Consider the following 17,004-nt stretch of genomic DNA (forward strand, 5'->3'; position numbering starts at 1 on the left):
GGAATATTAACCAGCCATTAAAAATGAATGGAAGGACTTCCCTGGTGGTCCAGTGGCTAAGAAGACTGCACTTCCTCTGCAGGGGAATGCATAAGAATCTGAAATACGTATATAACTGAATCACTTAGCTGTATGCTTGAAACATTGTAAATCAGCTCTACTTCAATTAAATTTCTTTTTTTAAAGTAGGATCTGAAAGACTGCAATGCCTACATCTAGGGGCTTCATCCTCTTCTCATCTTGCCTGGTTTAACCTGTCCTGGTGAAATGCTTATGTTTCAGCTTCCTCCACCCACCCTTTCCTTTTCCTTCTCCTCCCTTCTCAGGGTTGGGGGGTCCCTCAGATTCTGCTGAGTTTGGGCTTTTTTCTCACTCAGCACACTCTCCTGGAACACTCGGTTAACCTCATGGATTCAACAGTCCCCTTGCAGATGGAGCACAAATACCTTTAATTCTGCCTTTCCCTCCCTTCATCCAATCCGATGGTTTCCAACTGACCTGTCAAAGCATCACAGACTCCTCAGGCTCAGCTTGTGCAAAGCAGAGGCCCACTTTTCCTCTCTTATAACTGTTCTTTCTCTGTTGTTCCATATATATTTTCTTAATGGTCCCTCTATCATTTAGGTCATTGCCTGGAAAATTCCATGGACAGAGGAGGCTGGCAGGCTACAGTCCATGGGGTCACAATGAGTCTGACTTGACTGAGTGACTGAGCATGAACACCAGAGCCTGATGTTTGACTCCTCCAACTTCTATGTATCATATATTAAAGCAAACACCAAATCCAATTAATTAACCCTTGCAATGTCCCTGAAATCATCCACTGCCCTTTCACTCTTATCACCACTATTGAGAAGGGTTCCTTTTTTTTTTTTAATTGACTATGCTTTTATAAAAGTTTTTGAATTGGTCTTCCAGATACCACTCTTTTTAAATCAAAATGATCTTTATATTCCTGATGGTTCTCTCTCTAAAGACAGATTCAGTCAGGCTAAAAAAAAATTCCCACTGTTTGCAGAGTAAAGTCACAATTCTTTCTCTCTCTTTTTAAATTTGCAGTTTTACTAAGGTATAATTGACAAATAAAATTGTAAGATATTCATGGTGTTTTTATAAATGCATACCTTGAAAGGTACAATTCTTTATCATGGCATTTGAAATGCATTACAATCCAGCTCCATCTTAAGTCTCCAAAATTAATCTCACACTGCTCTTCTGCATTCTCTATTAGTAAAATAGAGAATGGATCTACTAAAGGTCCAGCTTGAACGTCCTCTTCTCAATGCCCCAACCAGAATTAAGCTGCCTTTTCTTTGTCCTCAGAGGGTACATATTTCAAACTGTTCTTAGAGTCACCATCATCACACTGAATTGTAATGATGCCTCTGTCTCTTCTAATAGATTGTAAGCTCCAGCATACCTCTTGCTGTATAACAAATAACTACCAGATTCAATGACTTAAAACAGCAGATGTTTATTATTTCACAGTTGCTGTGTGTCAGGAATTTGGGAGTGGCTACCTTGCTGTTTTGGCTAAGGGTATTTCATGAAGTTGTAGTCAAGAGGTCAGCCAGGGCTGTGGTCACCTGAAGGCTTGATCAGAGCTGGAAGATTTACTTCCAAGAGGTCTCATGCAGAAGCTTGGCAAGTTAGCACTGGTTGTTGGCTGAGGTCCTGGTTCCTGTCCATAGGGACTTCTCCAAAAACTGCTTGAGTATCCTCACAACATGGCTGCCCACTACCCCACCCCTTCCCCCCAGAGCAAGTGATCTAGGACAAGAAAGAAAGAAGAAAACCAAAATGCCTTTATGACCATCACTTATTCTGTTTGTTAAAAGCGAGCCACCAAATCCAGCACAGATGCAAGGGGGAGAGGGGAATTAATCACCATATCTTTTTGAGAGAAATACCAAAGAACCTGAGGGCATATTTTAAAACCACCAACACGGGTTGTTCTATCTTTATGTGTTCAGTAACTAGCACAGTTGTTTCTGGCACTTGGTAGGTGCTCAGTAGATGTTTCTAGTGGAATAATGCATGAAGGGGGGAGATATTGAAGTCATTGTATCATGAGTAATTAGTGTGGCCCAGGTGAAGAATGATGGAGGTGAGAATTGGTGGGAGAGATTCTGAGGTAAGAATTCATGGGAGTCCATGACTGGTTGCATGAGAAGGGTTGGGAAGAGATCCATTTGGGGTTGAAGGTGGTCTTGAAACTAGGACTTAGAGATGGTTGTGACAGTTGAAGTAGGCATCTAGGACTTCCTTCTTGGGGTTTCAAAGGTAATGACATATAAATCATACAGCTAAACTTAAGCCTCAAGTCTAGTAGTTCAGTTATATTTGGAAAGGTCTGGAGTTGGCAGTCATCAATTTGAGCCGGAAGTCATCCCCTATATATCACGTTTCTCATTTATAAATGTGGAGGTTATAGTACCTGTGTACCAGAACTTTACAACTAAACTCTTGGGAATATTAAAAGGTTGGCAACAACTCATCTTTTGCAAGAAATTCTCACCACCACATCCTCTAGAAATGGTCATCTTTAAACACAGGGAACTATCAGATTGAACCATATGAAATGCTGGTATTCCAGTTTTGACTTATAAAGAAATCAGTTCCATAGGGTTCAACCTAATAGATATATGTCTGCAGTTTGAAGATTTGAAAACCTCTTCACAGATGGAAAATTGAGATGTTCCAGCATTCTGGATCTTTCTATTCCTGAGACTGAGATCCAACTAAAAGAAAGGTCAGTCTTGAAGTTAAATTAGGTTTAGCCCAATACAGGTATTACTTTCTCATTTCCTTAAGTCAGATAAAGGAATTAAAGAACAAAGACTAAATACTGTATTCAAGAAACTTAAGATGGAAAACTTATCTTGGAACTCCAGCTAAGTCCAGATTCAACCCCATTTCCTACACTGTGCCGTTTCTAAGTAATTGTATTTACTTAGAAGTGAAATAGCTGAGGACCTAATAAAAAAGGAACTAGGAATTAAATAGTTCTTTGCTCATTTTTGTATTTTTGTACATCTGGAAAGTGATTAGTTGACTCCTTCATTACTGGTAGGAATAAATCCAATATTTGCCGATATAAATTAATTTATGAAAAATACCTTTTGTCCTTTCCAGGAGTACTTCGAAACCTAAATACTGAATAGAAACTTTCAATGTGAAAGTTCTTTCTTTTCTTCTTCAGTGTTTGTTCTTCCACTTTTTCAGATTAATACCGAAGATATTTGGGTAAAAGGTGTGATCTCAAATGTCAATAGAGCAAAACTGCACGAATCCATCCATTCCCCTCTTTGGAAAGCAAACTCCCCGAGGGCAAGGTCTTTGCCGCATATTCCCAGCATTCTGAACCGTGCCTAACGCTCTCTAGCTCTCAACAAACACTTGGTTATCCGTCCGTTCATAATCATCGGTGCAGGGCGCGGGCCATCAAGGAAACCGGCCTGCAGCTTTTCCTTCCTGCGCCCAACCTGCGCAGCTCGCAGCCCCCCAGGGTCAGAGCTCGCACCCCCGGAAGAACCCTGGAGGCGCGGCCCACCTCTCGGCGGCCCTGCGGCCCTTCCCTTCCCTTGGAGGAAGGAGCGGTAGCCGAGGAGAAAGGGAAACCCGGGCCCACTTCCTGTGCGGGACAGGGCCGGGCTTTCCGCGAGCCCCTCGGCTGGAAACTGCCGATTCGCAACACAGGAGAAGGGAGTAGGGTGCGGGAGCCGGGCGAGAAGGACCCAGCCGCGGGAACCGCCCCCACGGGCCCCGGCCCCGCCCCGGCCCCGCCCCCCGCGCGCGTCCCCGGCGGCGGCGAGAGGGTTAAGCGCGCGGGGGGCGGGGCCCGAGAGAGCCGGGCGCGCGGATTGAGGGCCGCGGGCGGCGAGGGGCTGCGCCGGGGGCGGTTCCGGGCGGCGGGGGCGGGGGCTGGCGGAGGAAGGGGGCGGGCCCCAGAAGTTGTTGGGCGCTGGGCCGGCGGCGGGAGGGCGAGCGGGCGGGCGGCGGGCCGGCGGGTGGAGCGGGGCCGCGGCTCGAGAAGTTTGCACGGCGGCTCCAGAGCGCCGGGTGCGGGCCCCGCCGGCCGTGCGCGCCCGCTGCCATGGCTTTCCGCCGGAGGACGAAAAGTTACCCGCTCTTCAGTCAGGAGTTCGTCATCCACAACCATGCGGACATCGGCTTCTGCCTGGTGCTCTGCGTCCTCATCGGGCTTATGTTCGAGGTGAGCGACATCAGGGCGGGGAGCGTCCCTCTCGCGCGCCGCTCGGCGTCCCCCTACGGGTCCCCCGGGGTCTGCGTCTGCGCCCGGGCGCCGGGCCGCCGTGTCGGTCCCTCGCATTCCCCCGGCTTTGTGCACCGTGCGCCCCTCGGCCTCCTAGTCAGCCCAGACACCGCCGCCAGCTCCGCGTCGTGCCCGCCAGCCCTGCCGCCCCCTTGGGTACCCACTGGACCCTGCAGCTCTCTCTGCAGCCCCGACTCCCAACCCTGGCCTCGAACCGACGCGGCGCTGCCACCCTGGCCCGCCCAGCGGAGGTTCCTTTCTGGTGTCCAGGAGCCAAGCCCGGAGACTCGCAGACCCGCAGGCATTGCACAACTCCCCCTTCCTAGCCCTAGCTGCCAGCTCCTCTGGGCTTTTCCAGTGGGAGGAACCCCGGCCCATTCCCACTTCCCACCTGATTTTCGGGGTCTTTTGCATCCTCAACTCTGGGCCACAGTGGGGGTGTTCGGGGTTCGGCCCTCGCTCCATCCCAGCAGTGCCCTTTGCGGTCCTCCTGACACCACTCTTTTTTTTTTGCTCTTGCCCCAAAGGCCAGTTTTCATATACCCTGTGAACGTAACGTTCTGTGAACTGTTCCTTCACTCCATCTGTGGTGGATCTAGAGCTTCTCCCTGTGACAGGAGCAAGGTGAAAGCGGGGCATACCCTCTGCTTTTAGGAGAAAGGTGATTCTACCATAACTGTGGGGGTAGGGGACAGCTGGGGCAGGCCTCATAGAACACGGACTTAACTCCAATGGGGTCGGAATCCAAGGGGGCTGATGGGAAGACTCCCTGCTCCGAACAGCCAGAAAAATGTGATAGTCACAAGCAGGGAAAACTGGCAAACAGCAGAGGACTCGCCCTGGTCTGCCTTGTCCCAAGGTGAGTGCTGCTTCACCGGCAGCTTATCTGCATTTCAGGAATGGGCTGGGAAGCTGTAGCCATCTATCAGTTGCCTTGGATATGGAGGATTCCTGGTGTGGCTAATTTCCTCTTCCATGTCCCTCTGTATTTGGGTTCCCTATCTCCTCTCTGAGGATCACGAGGGCCCTGCTAGACAGGGAAGCTGCCCTCAATGTGGGGACATTCTTGTGGTGGCTGAGCCAGGGTTGGATGGGTGCACGTGTCCTTGGCTGGGCTTCAGGGTCCATCGGAAGTAACTGGAGGCGACTATTGGGGTCTGCAGGCCCGCTTTACTCTTCCCTCAACCCCCCACAACTCTCGCGGTATATCCGCGGCTAGGGCTTTGTCAGGCCAGGGTCATCTCCTGTGCTGCGTCTCTGCTTGGTCACTAATCTGATGAAAAAAAAAAAAAAAGCTGCAGCCTCAGTTTCCCCATCAGTACAGATGAGTAAAAACCTGTCTTTCTCACGGGGGTTATTGTGAGGTTTAATTGAGATCGTGTGAGCAGCAAACGCAGTAACAGCTTCTACCAATATAAAAGCAAGTCGTTTGCGCCTGAACCTTTATTGTGGGCCATAAAAATAGCCTATGGGGTAGAGAATTTGTTTGCTCCAGCAGATGCCCTCAGTATCTCCTGGCTGTCCTTCATTCTGAGAGGCCTCCCAATGCCTTGTCACCAGTCTTGGAGGGTGTGGTTGGAGAGAAACACGTGACAGCTATAGCTCGCACAGCCACATGCTCGCTATCAGCCTGGGGGGGCCTCTGCTGTGTCTCTGGCCTTCTTTAAGGGTGGTGACTACCTACTCTGTCTTTGCTCCAAAAGAGCTGCCGAGCGTTTGAGCTCCGGGTACCTCCTTCCTTCGCCGCCTGTGGTCTGGTGGAAAGCCCTGTTGGTTAAACCTGGCCGCCTATGGGAGGGAGAAAGTGCCGGGAGTCCTTAATCCCCTACATAAAGAGGAGGAAGGAAGGCCCAGGGTGGGAAAAAACAGCGAAAAGACTGCCCTGCTCGCCTCCCCATCTTGGGATCGGACTGGGAAGTGTGGAAAGGGTCATGGCATGAAATGCCATCCCGCCACCCTCTTCCAGTAGAGCCTTAGTCCCCGTGGCATCCATGCCTTCAGGCAGGCTGTCTCCTGGGACACTGAGACACTGAGGTGTAATGTGGGTCAGTGTGGGCTGGCCTGGGAGGAGGAGGGCCGTGCCCCAGCCTCCCGTCTGAAGCACGTGTGTCCTGCTGTGCTAGACACACAGAAGGTCCTCATCATATTTACCAGCTGACGCTCCACGGAGATAGGTATTTGGGGAGACTCAGGTTTCTGGAGCTACCAAATGAGAGCGGAAACAACTCACTGTCTTCTGGGGACCTCCAAGAAACACACGTGGGCGTCCTCGCAGCTGGGGCAGACCATCAGGGGACTTACTGCTGTCACTCGGGGCCATTTGGGCCCTCCCCTGGAGGGGTGCTCTGCCTGTGTGTGTAGGTAGGGATGTGGGTCTGGGTGTGGGGGCGAGCCAGCACCTAACCACATTTTTCTTAAGAGTGAAGACGGAAGGAGATGGAAAGGGGACGGGGAGGCAGGGCGAAGGGACTGCCGGCTTTTGGGTTTCTAACTTGGGGCAGGGCTAGGATGCCTTCATTCAGAAGCTGAATTAGGGAAACTCAATTATAATTCTTCCCACAAAAAGCGAGTATCCTGGCCACTCCCTCCTCTGGGGTCCCCTGCCCAGCCTCGGCCAATGAGCTGAGGCCCTCTCCCCCCACCCTAGCAGCCACGGCCCTTGCATCCTAACTGGTCTCCACCTCTTCTTGTGCCTCGCCCCTTCCCCAACTCACTGGTCAGCTCTCCAGCATTCAGAAGGGCTTTCGTTCCCCAGCAGGGACCTCAGGACCTTACTTCTGTCCCCTGGGAGATGCTGACTCCAAGTTCCTTCCCTTGGGATCGCTTCCTTTGGGAACATGTGTGAAAGGGTTCCCCTCCCACCTCCATCTGGCTCAGTTTTGAACCTTCCTGAGATTCCTTCTCCCATTTTTGAGGCTGGGGTGGGGGAGACAGGCTCGTCCCCCCTGAGCCCAGGTTTTCTTTCCATCCTGCGGGCTGTTTGGAATAGAGCTGTTCTGTGCAGTCTCGGCACTCGGCTAAAAAATGTCAGGAATGCGGAGCTTTATTTCCCCCCCTCCTTCCCTTCCAGCTCTCTCTTTCTTGACTCTGCTGGGGAGAGATGGTGCAAGGGGGGGTTTCTGCTCCACACTCTGGGTCCTTCAGGACTGTCTTGGTGGAGTCCAGCCCCAGCGGCCTTCAGGGTGTGGGCAGCCAGTGGGGTGTGTGTCCGATTTGAAAGCCGCATTCCCTCCCCTTTCCCTTCCCTTTCCAGTGTCCTGTTCTTTCAGTGCCACGTTTCAGACCAAACTGGGCTGGGGAGGAGGGAGGAAAAGGCGCTCATTAGCAATCGGAGAATGAGAACAAGGGGGTGCACATCCAGCGGAGAGGAAGCCACTTGTATATTACCTCTGAAGTCATTTCGAGACAGAAACTTTTGTTTGTTGCCCAAGCTCATTTGCAAGCGCTGCCGGTCTGCAGCATGGAAACGGTTCTGAAATTCTGGGCCCATCATGTGGAGATTGGGTTTCTGTTTTGGTCCATGATGACTTTAAGAAATTCGGACTCAGAACTTCGAGGGCAGTGGCTGGCTTTTGCTTTCTAATTGTTTTGGAGACAGATGTAGTAGGGCCACCTTTCCCCCAGGAACCACGTTCTTCCTGGTTGCTGACTGGTTGCCACGGTCAGCTTGTCAGGATGATGTGTTTGCAGCGTATACAGTGGGAGCCGGTGGTGTTACAACCTGGCAGGACACGGGTCCCGTGGCACCGGTCCACATCCTGCCAGGCGTCCCTGTAGGCACCGCAGCCTGAAGTGAGGCTGCCGGTCCTGCCCCTTGGCATTCATGAGTGCCCTAAGACAGTTCTGCCTCCGTTCTGTTAAGACGAAGAGCTGTGTATACAGCACAGATGTTCATCCATGGGCATATGTCGCCTCTCTTTGACTAACTCCTAATGTGCTTTTGAAGACGTTCCTCTGCCAGCTTGTATAGTTCCTGACTTACGCATCTTCCTCTCCTGCCTCTGACGTGGCCCATCAGTGGTGTTCTAAAGAAATGAGTCAGGGGAAGCCGAGAAGGGCTGTCTCTGGGGTGCCCTTGTTCTGTGATTGGATTTCTACCCACATTTCAGTGATCTGAACAATAGAACAGAGATTTGGAGCTGGTGTTCCTCCTGGCCCACCTTAAGTGTCAAACCCTCTCCTGTGGGATGTAAGGGTACCTCAGTGATTCCTACTTATTCCCTTGGCAAAAGTGTGACGGCCAGAAAGGCGGTGTTGATCAGTGAGTGAGTTTTTAACTCTCACCACAGGATAATGTATAAATGTCTCGCACTGGGCCTGGCGTGAAGGCACTCAATTGATGGTCTCAGCAACCACGCTAGTGGCTTCTGTTACTGGTGTCCCAGTTGGGCATGTGAGCACACGTTCCGCCATCCCGCTGGCCCCGATTTCCATTTAGATATGACCTGTTTTTCCATGAGACCTTTCCCCTGAGTTCTCCCGTGCCAGCTGTCTGCCCCAAAGGGGACAGTCACAATACCCTAGGTGCCTCTTTCCCCAGAGAACATTAGTTCTCTGTCTCCCATCCATCTTATTGAAAGGTGGGCCAGGGGGTGCTAGAGGGTCTGAGATGTGTGGCTGTCAGCTGCCCTGCCAGCCCCATCCTTGCCACTTCCCTCTCGCCTGCTCTGTGTCTGCACCCTCAGCTACTGCTTCTCAGGAGCACTGTGCAGCCTGGTCACAACACAGTGCCTTAGTCCTGCCTGTTTGCAGAGTCCCATGTGTTGCTATGGAGAAAACTTCAGTCTGGCAGGCATGAGCTCCTTTTTTGATCCGCTTCATCGTGGGCAGGGGCCCCAGAAATCACTCTATGGCAGATGTATCCCCCATTCCCACCCTGATAAATGCCTAAGCTGAAGGGTTGATAAGAGGGGATTAGAGTTCCCAAACTACAGAAGTGCTTTCTAATCAACCAGAGTGCTTTTAGCAGGCCATGGTGGGAAACTTCACTGATACGATCTCGTAACCTTTTTATCCGGCTCTGTGTATCTGGTGTCCATTGGTACCTAATGGTTAAAGAAAAGAGTTAAAAAAAAGGGGGCGGGGGAGAAAACAGTAAAGCAACCACCACGGCTCCTGACACAGCCCTTCTCATTTCACGAGCACACCTTTATCTCATATACAGCCTTGACTTGCTCCCTTGTCTCAGGTTTCCCGGGTGGAAAGAAACCCAGCCTAGCTTACTCACAGCTGGTTAATGTGGGGGTTGACTGTGAGGTTTAAAGAGCTTCATAAGCAGGTCTCCTGGACCGTGCAGGTTCGCGTAGCTTTCCTGCACAAAGGAACGGAGCCCGATCATCATGAGTGGGGGCCTGGAAGGCTCCTGGAGGGAATTTGGGGACATGCAGGGTTAGGTGAGGTGCCGCTCTGTGGCTCTCCGCCCAAGCCACGTTGCCTCTCGACGGCTTCCCTCATCTGTCTCGAGGGGTTGGCAGCAGTCTCCATCTGTGAAATGCTTTACTGGCCTCACCCTGTAATCTGGATGGTTTATGGGGGTTGTCATACCCATCCAGAGCCTGGCTTCTGGAGCAGAGACTTGGCCAAGGACCATCCTCTCAGAGTCGGAGCCAAGACAAGAAGTCAGTCCCGTCTGGTTCACACTTAGAGCTCAGCCCCGGTGCTTCCACGAATGGGGCGTCTATGGAATGTGGCCAAGGGCTGCTTTATTTTTCTTTGTCTGAGTGGAATCCGTTTATTACCTGGAAGTAATGTCTGGGGGTCATTGTTCCACTTGGAGACTTTTCTTCCTGAAACAGTCATTGCAATTTGTGTATCCCTGATAGAGACTCCAGAGAGTGACCCAAATATGGGTGTCACATGTGACCAAGGGTGAGTGGGCAGAAGCTTTACCTCCTATTAAAGTCATTGCGTGCTCTTGGCCCACATCTGTGTGAGAATCGGTGCCTCTGGCGGTGACATCTTCATTGCCCTTTTCATCAAGTTAATATCGTGGTCATTGCTCAAGGGCATAGCTTTGCTTCATGTTTTACAAGCCCAGGGGCTAAAGGAAAACCTAGACATCATCTACTACGTTCATAGAAGAAGAAAACAAGACCCCATGGTTGAGTGATTGGCTCAGGACGATTGAGTGAATTTCTGGCAAACTCGGGGCTTGAACCCACATAATCTGACTCAGGTCCAGTGCGTTTTTACACATGTGCTCACTGGCTTTCCAGACACTGCATTTGAACGCAACTGTGTGTGCAGAAGCCTTGAGGCTGATAGATCCTTTCTGAATGTGCTGTGTGCATTTATATGGCAGCTATTTGCTGAGTGAGTGCCTGCTGTGAGCCTGTGTGGAGTTCTGGGGATGCATGTGAACAGGGTGAGGTCCCTCTCTCCAAGAAGATCATGACGTGGTAGCTTGAAGCTGATAGACTGTTTTGCAGATAGAAGTAAGGTCTTGAATTTGATGAAAGCAGCAAGTGCAACTTACAGGTTTATAGATGGCCGGACCTCACCCTCAAGTCATTGCCACTGGCGGAAGAGGGGATTTATTGAATAAGGCCCCACACCCTGAGCAGAGGACAAGTGTGGCCGTGACTGCTGGGCATCGTGTGTGACACAGCCTCGTGGATGAGTGAACTGACCGAAGGCGGGGCGTGTGTTTGTGTGAGTGCATGCCAGTGTGATTTCTGGTATGCAGAAGCCTTCATTGGTTGGAACTTTGATTGAGGTTTGAAGAACTCCTCCATATGGTTTCTTAAGATTTTCAACATCAAACCCCAACATGATTTGAGTTGGTAGAGGTGAGAAGGATGTCATCCCCGGAGCCTCAGTTGTCCTGCCTCTGAAGAGGGTTTCTTTTCCTTTTTTGGCTGCACTGGGTTTTTGTCACTGCCCTCAGACTTTGTCTTATGGCGAGCGGGAGCTGTTCTCTAGTTGGGATGCGCAGGCTTCTCCTTGCAGTGGGTTCTCTTATTGCAGAGCACGGGCTCTAGAGTGAGTGGAGTTTTAGTAGTTGTGACTCTTGGGCTGTAGGGCATGGGCTCAGTAATTGTGCTGCTTGATGGGCAAGGAGTAACTGTTGATATGGATTTTGTGACTGCTGTTTGGAAGAGGCTGATGGTGGACGTGGGAAGAGCAAGAAGAGGCCACTGTCCTGGGCAGAATGGCCAGCGTCTGCCCTGCCTGCCCAGCGTTCATCACACGGGTGTTCAGGGTGGTCCCGGGCCCTGGGCCGGAGCGTGAGCGCATATTCAGTGGTATGGCGCACACACACACACACACACACACACACACACACACCTGTGGCCTCTGTATTTCAGATCAGTGGAGTGAACGTAGAGTCTGAAGCCCTAACCGCACACCCACAGCAGCGTTCTTAAGGCATTGCCGGCCAGCTGGTAGGGTCCCACTCCATCTGCAAGGCCTCTTCAGCTCCTCTGACCACGGGCATGCTTTCTGCCTCAAGATTATGAGAGCGAGTTGATTAAAGGGGTGAAGAGATGTTGGAAAGGAGAGGCATCAGCACTTGGTGACATCCTTCTGAAGCCTAGTTTCGAGGAGGGATTATCCATTACGGTTAGCATTTGAGCGTTCACAGTTGCGGACTCAGCCAACACAGGCCTCGCATGTGCCGTCCAGTAGGCAGCCACACGCCACACCTGGCTGTTTCAGTGTAAACTCATCAAGATGACACGAAAGGTTCAGTTGCTCAGCCACACTGGCCACATTTCGAGAAAGTTCTGTTGGACACGCTGGTCTCTGTGTAGCTTTCTGAGAACTGTGGTTTTTGTGTAGTAATGTGAAATGGGGGGTGGGAGTCTTTAAGATGTGGTTCTGTTAGGGACGGTCAGAGGCATGAATTATGGGGTTGAGGTCATGGGCCTGGAGCCACATGGCCTGAGTCTGAATTCTGGTTTTCCCTGTCCTAGCAGTGTCATCCCTGTAGATTATTTCATCGCTCCATGCCTCAGTTTCCTCATCCGTAAAATGGGGATAACACTATGTCTGAGAGTTGTTGGGAGGATTGGAAACATCAACACTAATGATGAAATGTTGATACAGCCACAGCGCTTAGAAGACAGCCTGTTGCAGGGCGCGAGCTGAGCGCACGTGCTCTCTCGTTCATGTCGCGCTCGGGAGGTGTTGCAGAGATGTCTTGCCTCGTGGGGCTCCCCTTGGCGGCTCCCTCGGCAGCTGGAACGCAGCTGGGAACAGGGTGTGTGGGGAGGTCAGCCCTGTGACCTGTCCTGTGACCTCCACACCGAGTAGTCACTCAAGTCCCTGCCCAGCCGCCTGCACTCACTTCACGTACAGTGATGGGAAGCGTGGGTGGTGATCCAAGGTTACAGAAGAAAGAACGAGCTCAGATGGAGCAGTGGCTGGGCCCGTAGACGCCATGGGCAGGTAGGTGGTGGCCGACAACCTGAGCCTTTCTCCTGGAGGTAATGGGGGCTTTTGAAGAGCTTTGGGAGGGCAGTGACCGAGACTCCATCCTCTGCTCTGCTGATCCCTGGGAGGTGGGGTTGGAGGCGAGGAGTCTGATCAGAAGGCTGTGGCAGGGACCCCCAGGAGAACTCCCCTTACCTCCTAATACAATTTCAGTCTCCACCCCAACCGGGAAGCACGCCCTGGGCCCCCGCTTTCCCTGGGACCCCCATGTCTGAACTTTGTGGTGTCCACTCAGAGACTCTCCCCGTCCACGCGGTGTGGCAGACACTCTCTGCGCCCCCGCAGTTGTGTGGGGCAGACAAGGACGGGTGGGGCTGGGACCCACTGGGACCTGGCTGCCCCGGTGCAGACTTGCCCTTGAACGCGAGTGTTGCTCTGAGCCACTGTCTGCTGTCTTTGTGTGACCTTATCGCTGAAGTGTCCTTCAGACTTACTCAGACAGTATGTTTTGCGTCTAACGTGATTTCTAATTTTTTAAGAAGTCATGCCTCAGCCAGATGGAACGTCGTCACCCCTTTATTTCCCGCTACATAAGCCATGAAGGGGCTTATTTCAAGTACAGCGGCTTGACCCAGGGAAGCAGGGTTTGTTCCAGTGTCAGAGGAGGGGGAGGGTGGGGGAGCCCTGTGGGGAGGTTTCCTGGGGTTGGGGGACGGGGGTTGACTGGGGAGGGAGGAGGGAACGGTCCTGTGCACAGATTCCTTTCGTTCACCAAGTTGCTTCGCTCGCTGTACATAAGGGGCTGTCTGCACTGCGTCCATCAGGCGGCGCTGATGGGTGTCAGTCATGGTCTTTGACACATGTCTTCCATCTCTGTGCTGGTGCCAGGCCCCTGGAGACATAATGAGGGGATCAGCCCCTTGTCTGACTTCTCGCACCCCGGGGGAGCCCTGGGGGTCTTCTTCCTGAGGCTGTCATCATGATGATGACGACGATCGTGACAGTGGTGATCACCTGTCATCTTAACTAAACACCCCTGCCCCCCAGTGCCTGGGGTTTACGTGGTCTGCAGCGGAGGGAAGTAACCAAGTGCATCTGTCAGAACAGACCCCTGTGGTCACTGCCCCATGTCTGGTCTTAGTCCCACCGGCTTGACCTTCTGAGCTGCCCCGCATCCCTGCTCACCCTTACTGCTCTTCGACCTTCGCTCACACCCTGGGCATCTCTCACCCGAACGGCGACAGTGAGTCCCAGCTTGGTCCTTGGCCTCGTGCGTGTCTGGCCTCCTCTATGGTCCCTCCTCCGCGGATGTCCTCTGACTCAGAGCTGGGTCTGGGTCTCCCTCCCTCACAGACCTCCAGGGGTGCCCACCTGAGGCCTGGGGAGCCCAGCGTGGCGTTCCAGGTCCCCCTGGAGTCTGACCAGCCTTTGTCCTCCAAGCTCATCCTCTCCTGCCCTGACCCCTCATCGCAAACCACCCTGGTGCTTCCTGAACATTCCTCTTTGCTGCCTCCGGCTTTGTGTCTGCACCCCTCCCCCATCCCCTCTCTCCCCATTTTGTTGACTGACTCTAGCTTCTCCCTAGACGTCACCTCCTGGGTCACCTCCCGGGTCATACCGGCACCGCCTGCTCTGAACACTCTCCCAGCCTCTCAGGGCTCACGCCTCCTCGCTGCCTGCCGCGGCCTTTCTCATCTGTTCATTCAGCCCGGCTCAGATCGGGCGTGTGCTCTCTGCCAAGTGGGTCACGGATTGAAAGGTGAAGGTCCTGCTATTGCAAGGCCCGGAGTCCTCTGCGACGGGAGAAGGTGTTCCAGGCAGAGAGAGGACCTGTGGAAAGGACAGAGAGGTTAGGGAGTGGGAAGTGGCTCCGTGTTGCCAAAGTCGGGGAGGTGGCTCAGGAAGGAACTTGTGGAAGATGAGTCTGCTCTGGTCTCAGGGCCGTGGACGCCCAGCGTTTGGATTTGCTCCTTGGCTTAGGGAACAGGGAGCCACTGCTTGAGTCCATTTTAATAACACTAAAAAACATTTGTATATGCAAAGGCAAAATCTGGAAAGATCACAGCAGACTGTCAACATCGATTATGTCTCTCCCGGGTAGGTCATGGAAGACTTTAGTTTTCAGTGTTATATCTTTCCCTTAATTTTTTATTTTTCCCTAACAATAGGTGTATGTAGCTTTTAAATTCATCTAACTCCTCCCAGTTCTATTTTGGAAAAAAAGAAACTTGAGATAAGAATTCAATCTGAATCACTAGATGTCAGTGTAGAAATAGTGCTAGATATCAGCTTATAACTAAATGCTGAGTACGCTTGTGGTTTTACCCACTGTGTAAGCCTGGAGTTGAGAAAGCTTTTAGATTCCAGCAAGGGAAGCTTCGTCAGAGAAGAGTGGGACTTGGCTGGAGCCTCAGAGGATGCGGACGTTCATGTAGCACTTTACAGTTTGTGGGGTCAAAGGACAAAGTGTGCTGAGTGCTGACCTTGTGCCAAGCACTGCAGTGAGCGCCTTCCTTGGGTCCCGTTATCCCACCCTCCCAGCCACCCTTAGGGTGGGTACCATGGTTGCTCCCATAGTACAGATGAGGGAACTGAGGTCTGCAAAGACCAGGGAGCCTAACCAGGCTTCTGTTGGTCAAGAGGCCAGAGCCAGGATCAACAGCCCACCTGTCTGACTTCAGAGCCCGAGTCCTGACTCCGTTTTAAAGAGAAGAAAACCAAGGCCAAGAGAATTCATGTAACTTGCCTGAGGTCACACAGCTAGTAAATTGGGGATCCAGGGATACACTCAGGATATTCCAAATAATCCATCTGCTCACACGGATATTTCCTGATTCGGGTTCCAGGCTGTTGGAATCCCTGGCGTGGTGACAGGAGGCTGGAAGTTTCTGGGTCAGAGGGGTACATGAGCCTCTTCCTACCAGGCCCCCTTCCTTGGAGATTCAGGCACCGCATAAACTTATCTAAGTAGAGGAGCATCTCAGACCTACTGGCCCTCCCTTGCCAGTAGGATTTAGTAACATCCGCAGGTTTACCCGGGCTTCCCTGGTGGCTCTGGTTAGGAATCTGTCTACCAAGACACAGGAGATGAGGGTTCGATCCCTGAGTCGGGGAAGGTCCCCTGGAGGAGGGAGTGGCAGCCCACTCTAGTATTTTTGCCTGGGAAATCCCATGGACAGAGGGAGCCTGGCGGGCTACAGTCCATGGGCTCGCATAGTTGGACACAACAGAGCAACTGAGCACGCACACACAGGCCTGCTCTCTGGACTGCCGCCCTCCCATCCTGCTATGAGGAGCTGGGAGTGAAGGTGTGTGGGCAGCTCTGTCTCCTGTGACCAGTGAAGTGCCAGCTCTCAGGTCTGGGGCTGGAAGGGTGTGGGGAAGAGTCTGGTTTCTTGGATGGATGTGGGGCTTTGTCTCTGACCCCTTACACATTCATTGACTCTTCCTGCTTTAGGATACCTGGAAGGACCTACTGAGTGTCCTGCTTGCCACCTCTGTGACATTTTGTTTCAGTAAATCATGGTTCACTGTTGTTACCTTATTAAACCCGCCCCATACTTGTTAAACTCAAATTATTCAATGCACACAGTGCCACATTTCATACAATGAGTATTAGAAGTATCTGAGTGTCACCACCTGTTATTTTTCTGTGATACGTGTTATTTTTTTTAACTGTGGTAAAATATACATAACATACTAGTTAGTATCTTACCATTTACAATTTTTAATTTTTTTTAATTGAATGAAAGTTTCTTTAAATTCCATAGTCCTTTACAATTTTCAGAAGTTTCACACACATGACTTCATATAATCCCACAGCCCTTTTACTCCCCTACCCTTATATTACCATTGAAGTGTACAGTTCGGTAGCGTTAAGGACATTCCCATTGTTGTACAACCATCACCAGAACTCTTTTCAATTTGTCATCGTTGGTTGTTGTTTAGTTGCTAAGTTGTGTCCAACTCTTGAGACCCCATGGACTGTAGCCCGCCACGCTCCTCCGTCCATGGGATCTCCCAGGCAAGGAGACTGAAGTGGATTGCCATTTTCTCCTCCAGGGGATCTTCCCAATCTGGGATCTCCCCGACCTGGGTCAAACCCAGGCCTTCTGCATTGGCAGACAGATTCTTTACTGCTGAGTCAGCAGGGAAGCTCAAATATTTATTGAGCCCCTGCTGATGGAAGGTCCCTGGGACCTGGAGATGATTGAGACTCATGTGGAGGAGGGATAGGGAAACCAGTGGTTACAGTTCCTTGTGGCCGGAGTCGTGAGGGGCTCTGTCTGAGCTCGCTCACTGGGGGGCTTCTGCGCCTGCGGAGGGCGCCGGTTACCACCTCAGGCTGCAGG

General features: G+C 51.8%; 1 protein-coding gene across 2 annotated transcripts in view; it reads left to right on the forward strand.

Annotated features, from left to right (window-relative positions):
- The first annotated feature begins 4,003 nt into the window (after window positions 1-4,003).
- Window positions 4,004-17,004, forward strand: part of TRAM2 (translocation associated membrane protein 2) — a 69,649-nt gene continuing 56,648 nt past the window's right edge. Inside the window, exon 1 of one of the 2 annotated variants that reach the window (XM_070456309.1) lies at window positions 4,004-4,216. In XM_070456309.1, the coding sequence (XP_070312410.1) occupies window positions 4,097-4,216 (120 nt within the window). In that variant the 5' untranslated portion in view covers window positions 4,004-4,096. Of the gene's footprint in view, window positions 4,217-5,012; window positions 5,136-17,004 lie in introns of those variants that run through there. The other variant, XM_070456312.1, reaches the window with a different exon arrangement.

This window comes from Odocoileus virginianus, chromosome 27, assembly GCF_023699985.2.
Source record: "Odocoileus virginianus isolate 20LAN1187 ecotype Illinois chromosome 27, Ovbor_1.2, whole genome shotgun sequence".
Taxonomy (NCBI): domain Eukaryota; kingdom Metazoa; phylum Chordata; class Mammalia; order Artiodactyla; family Cervidae; genus Odocoileus; species Odocoileus virginianus.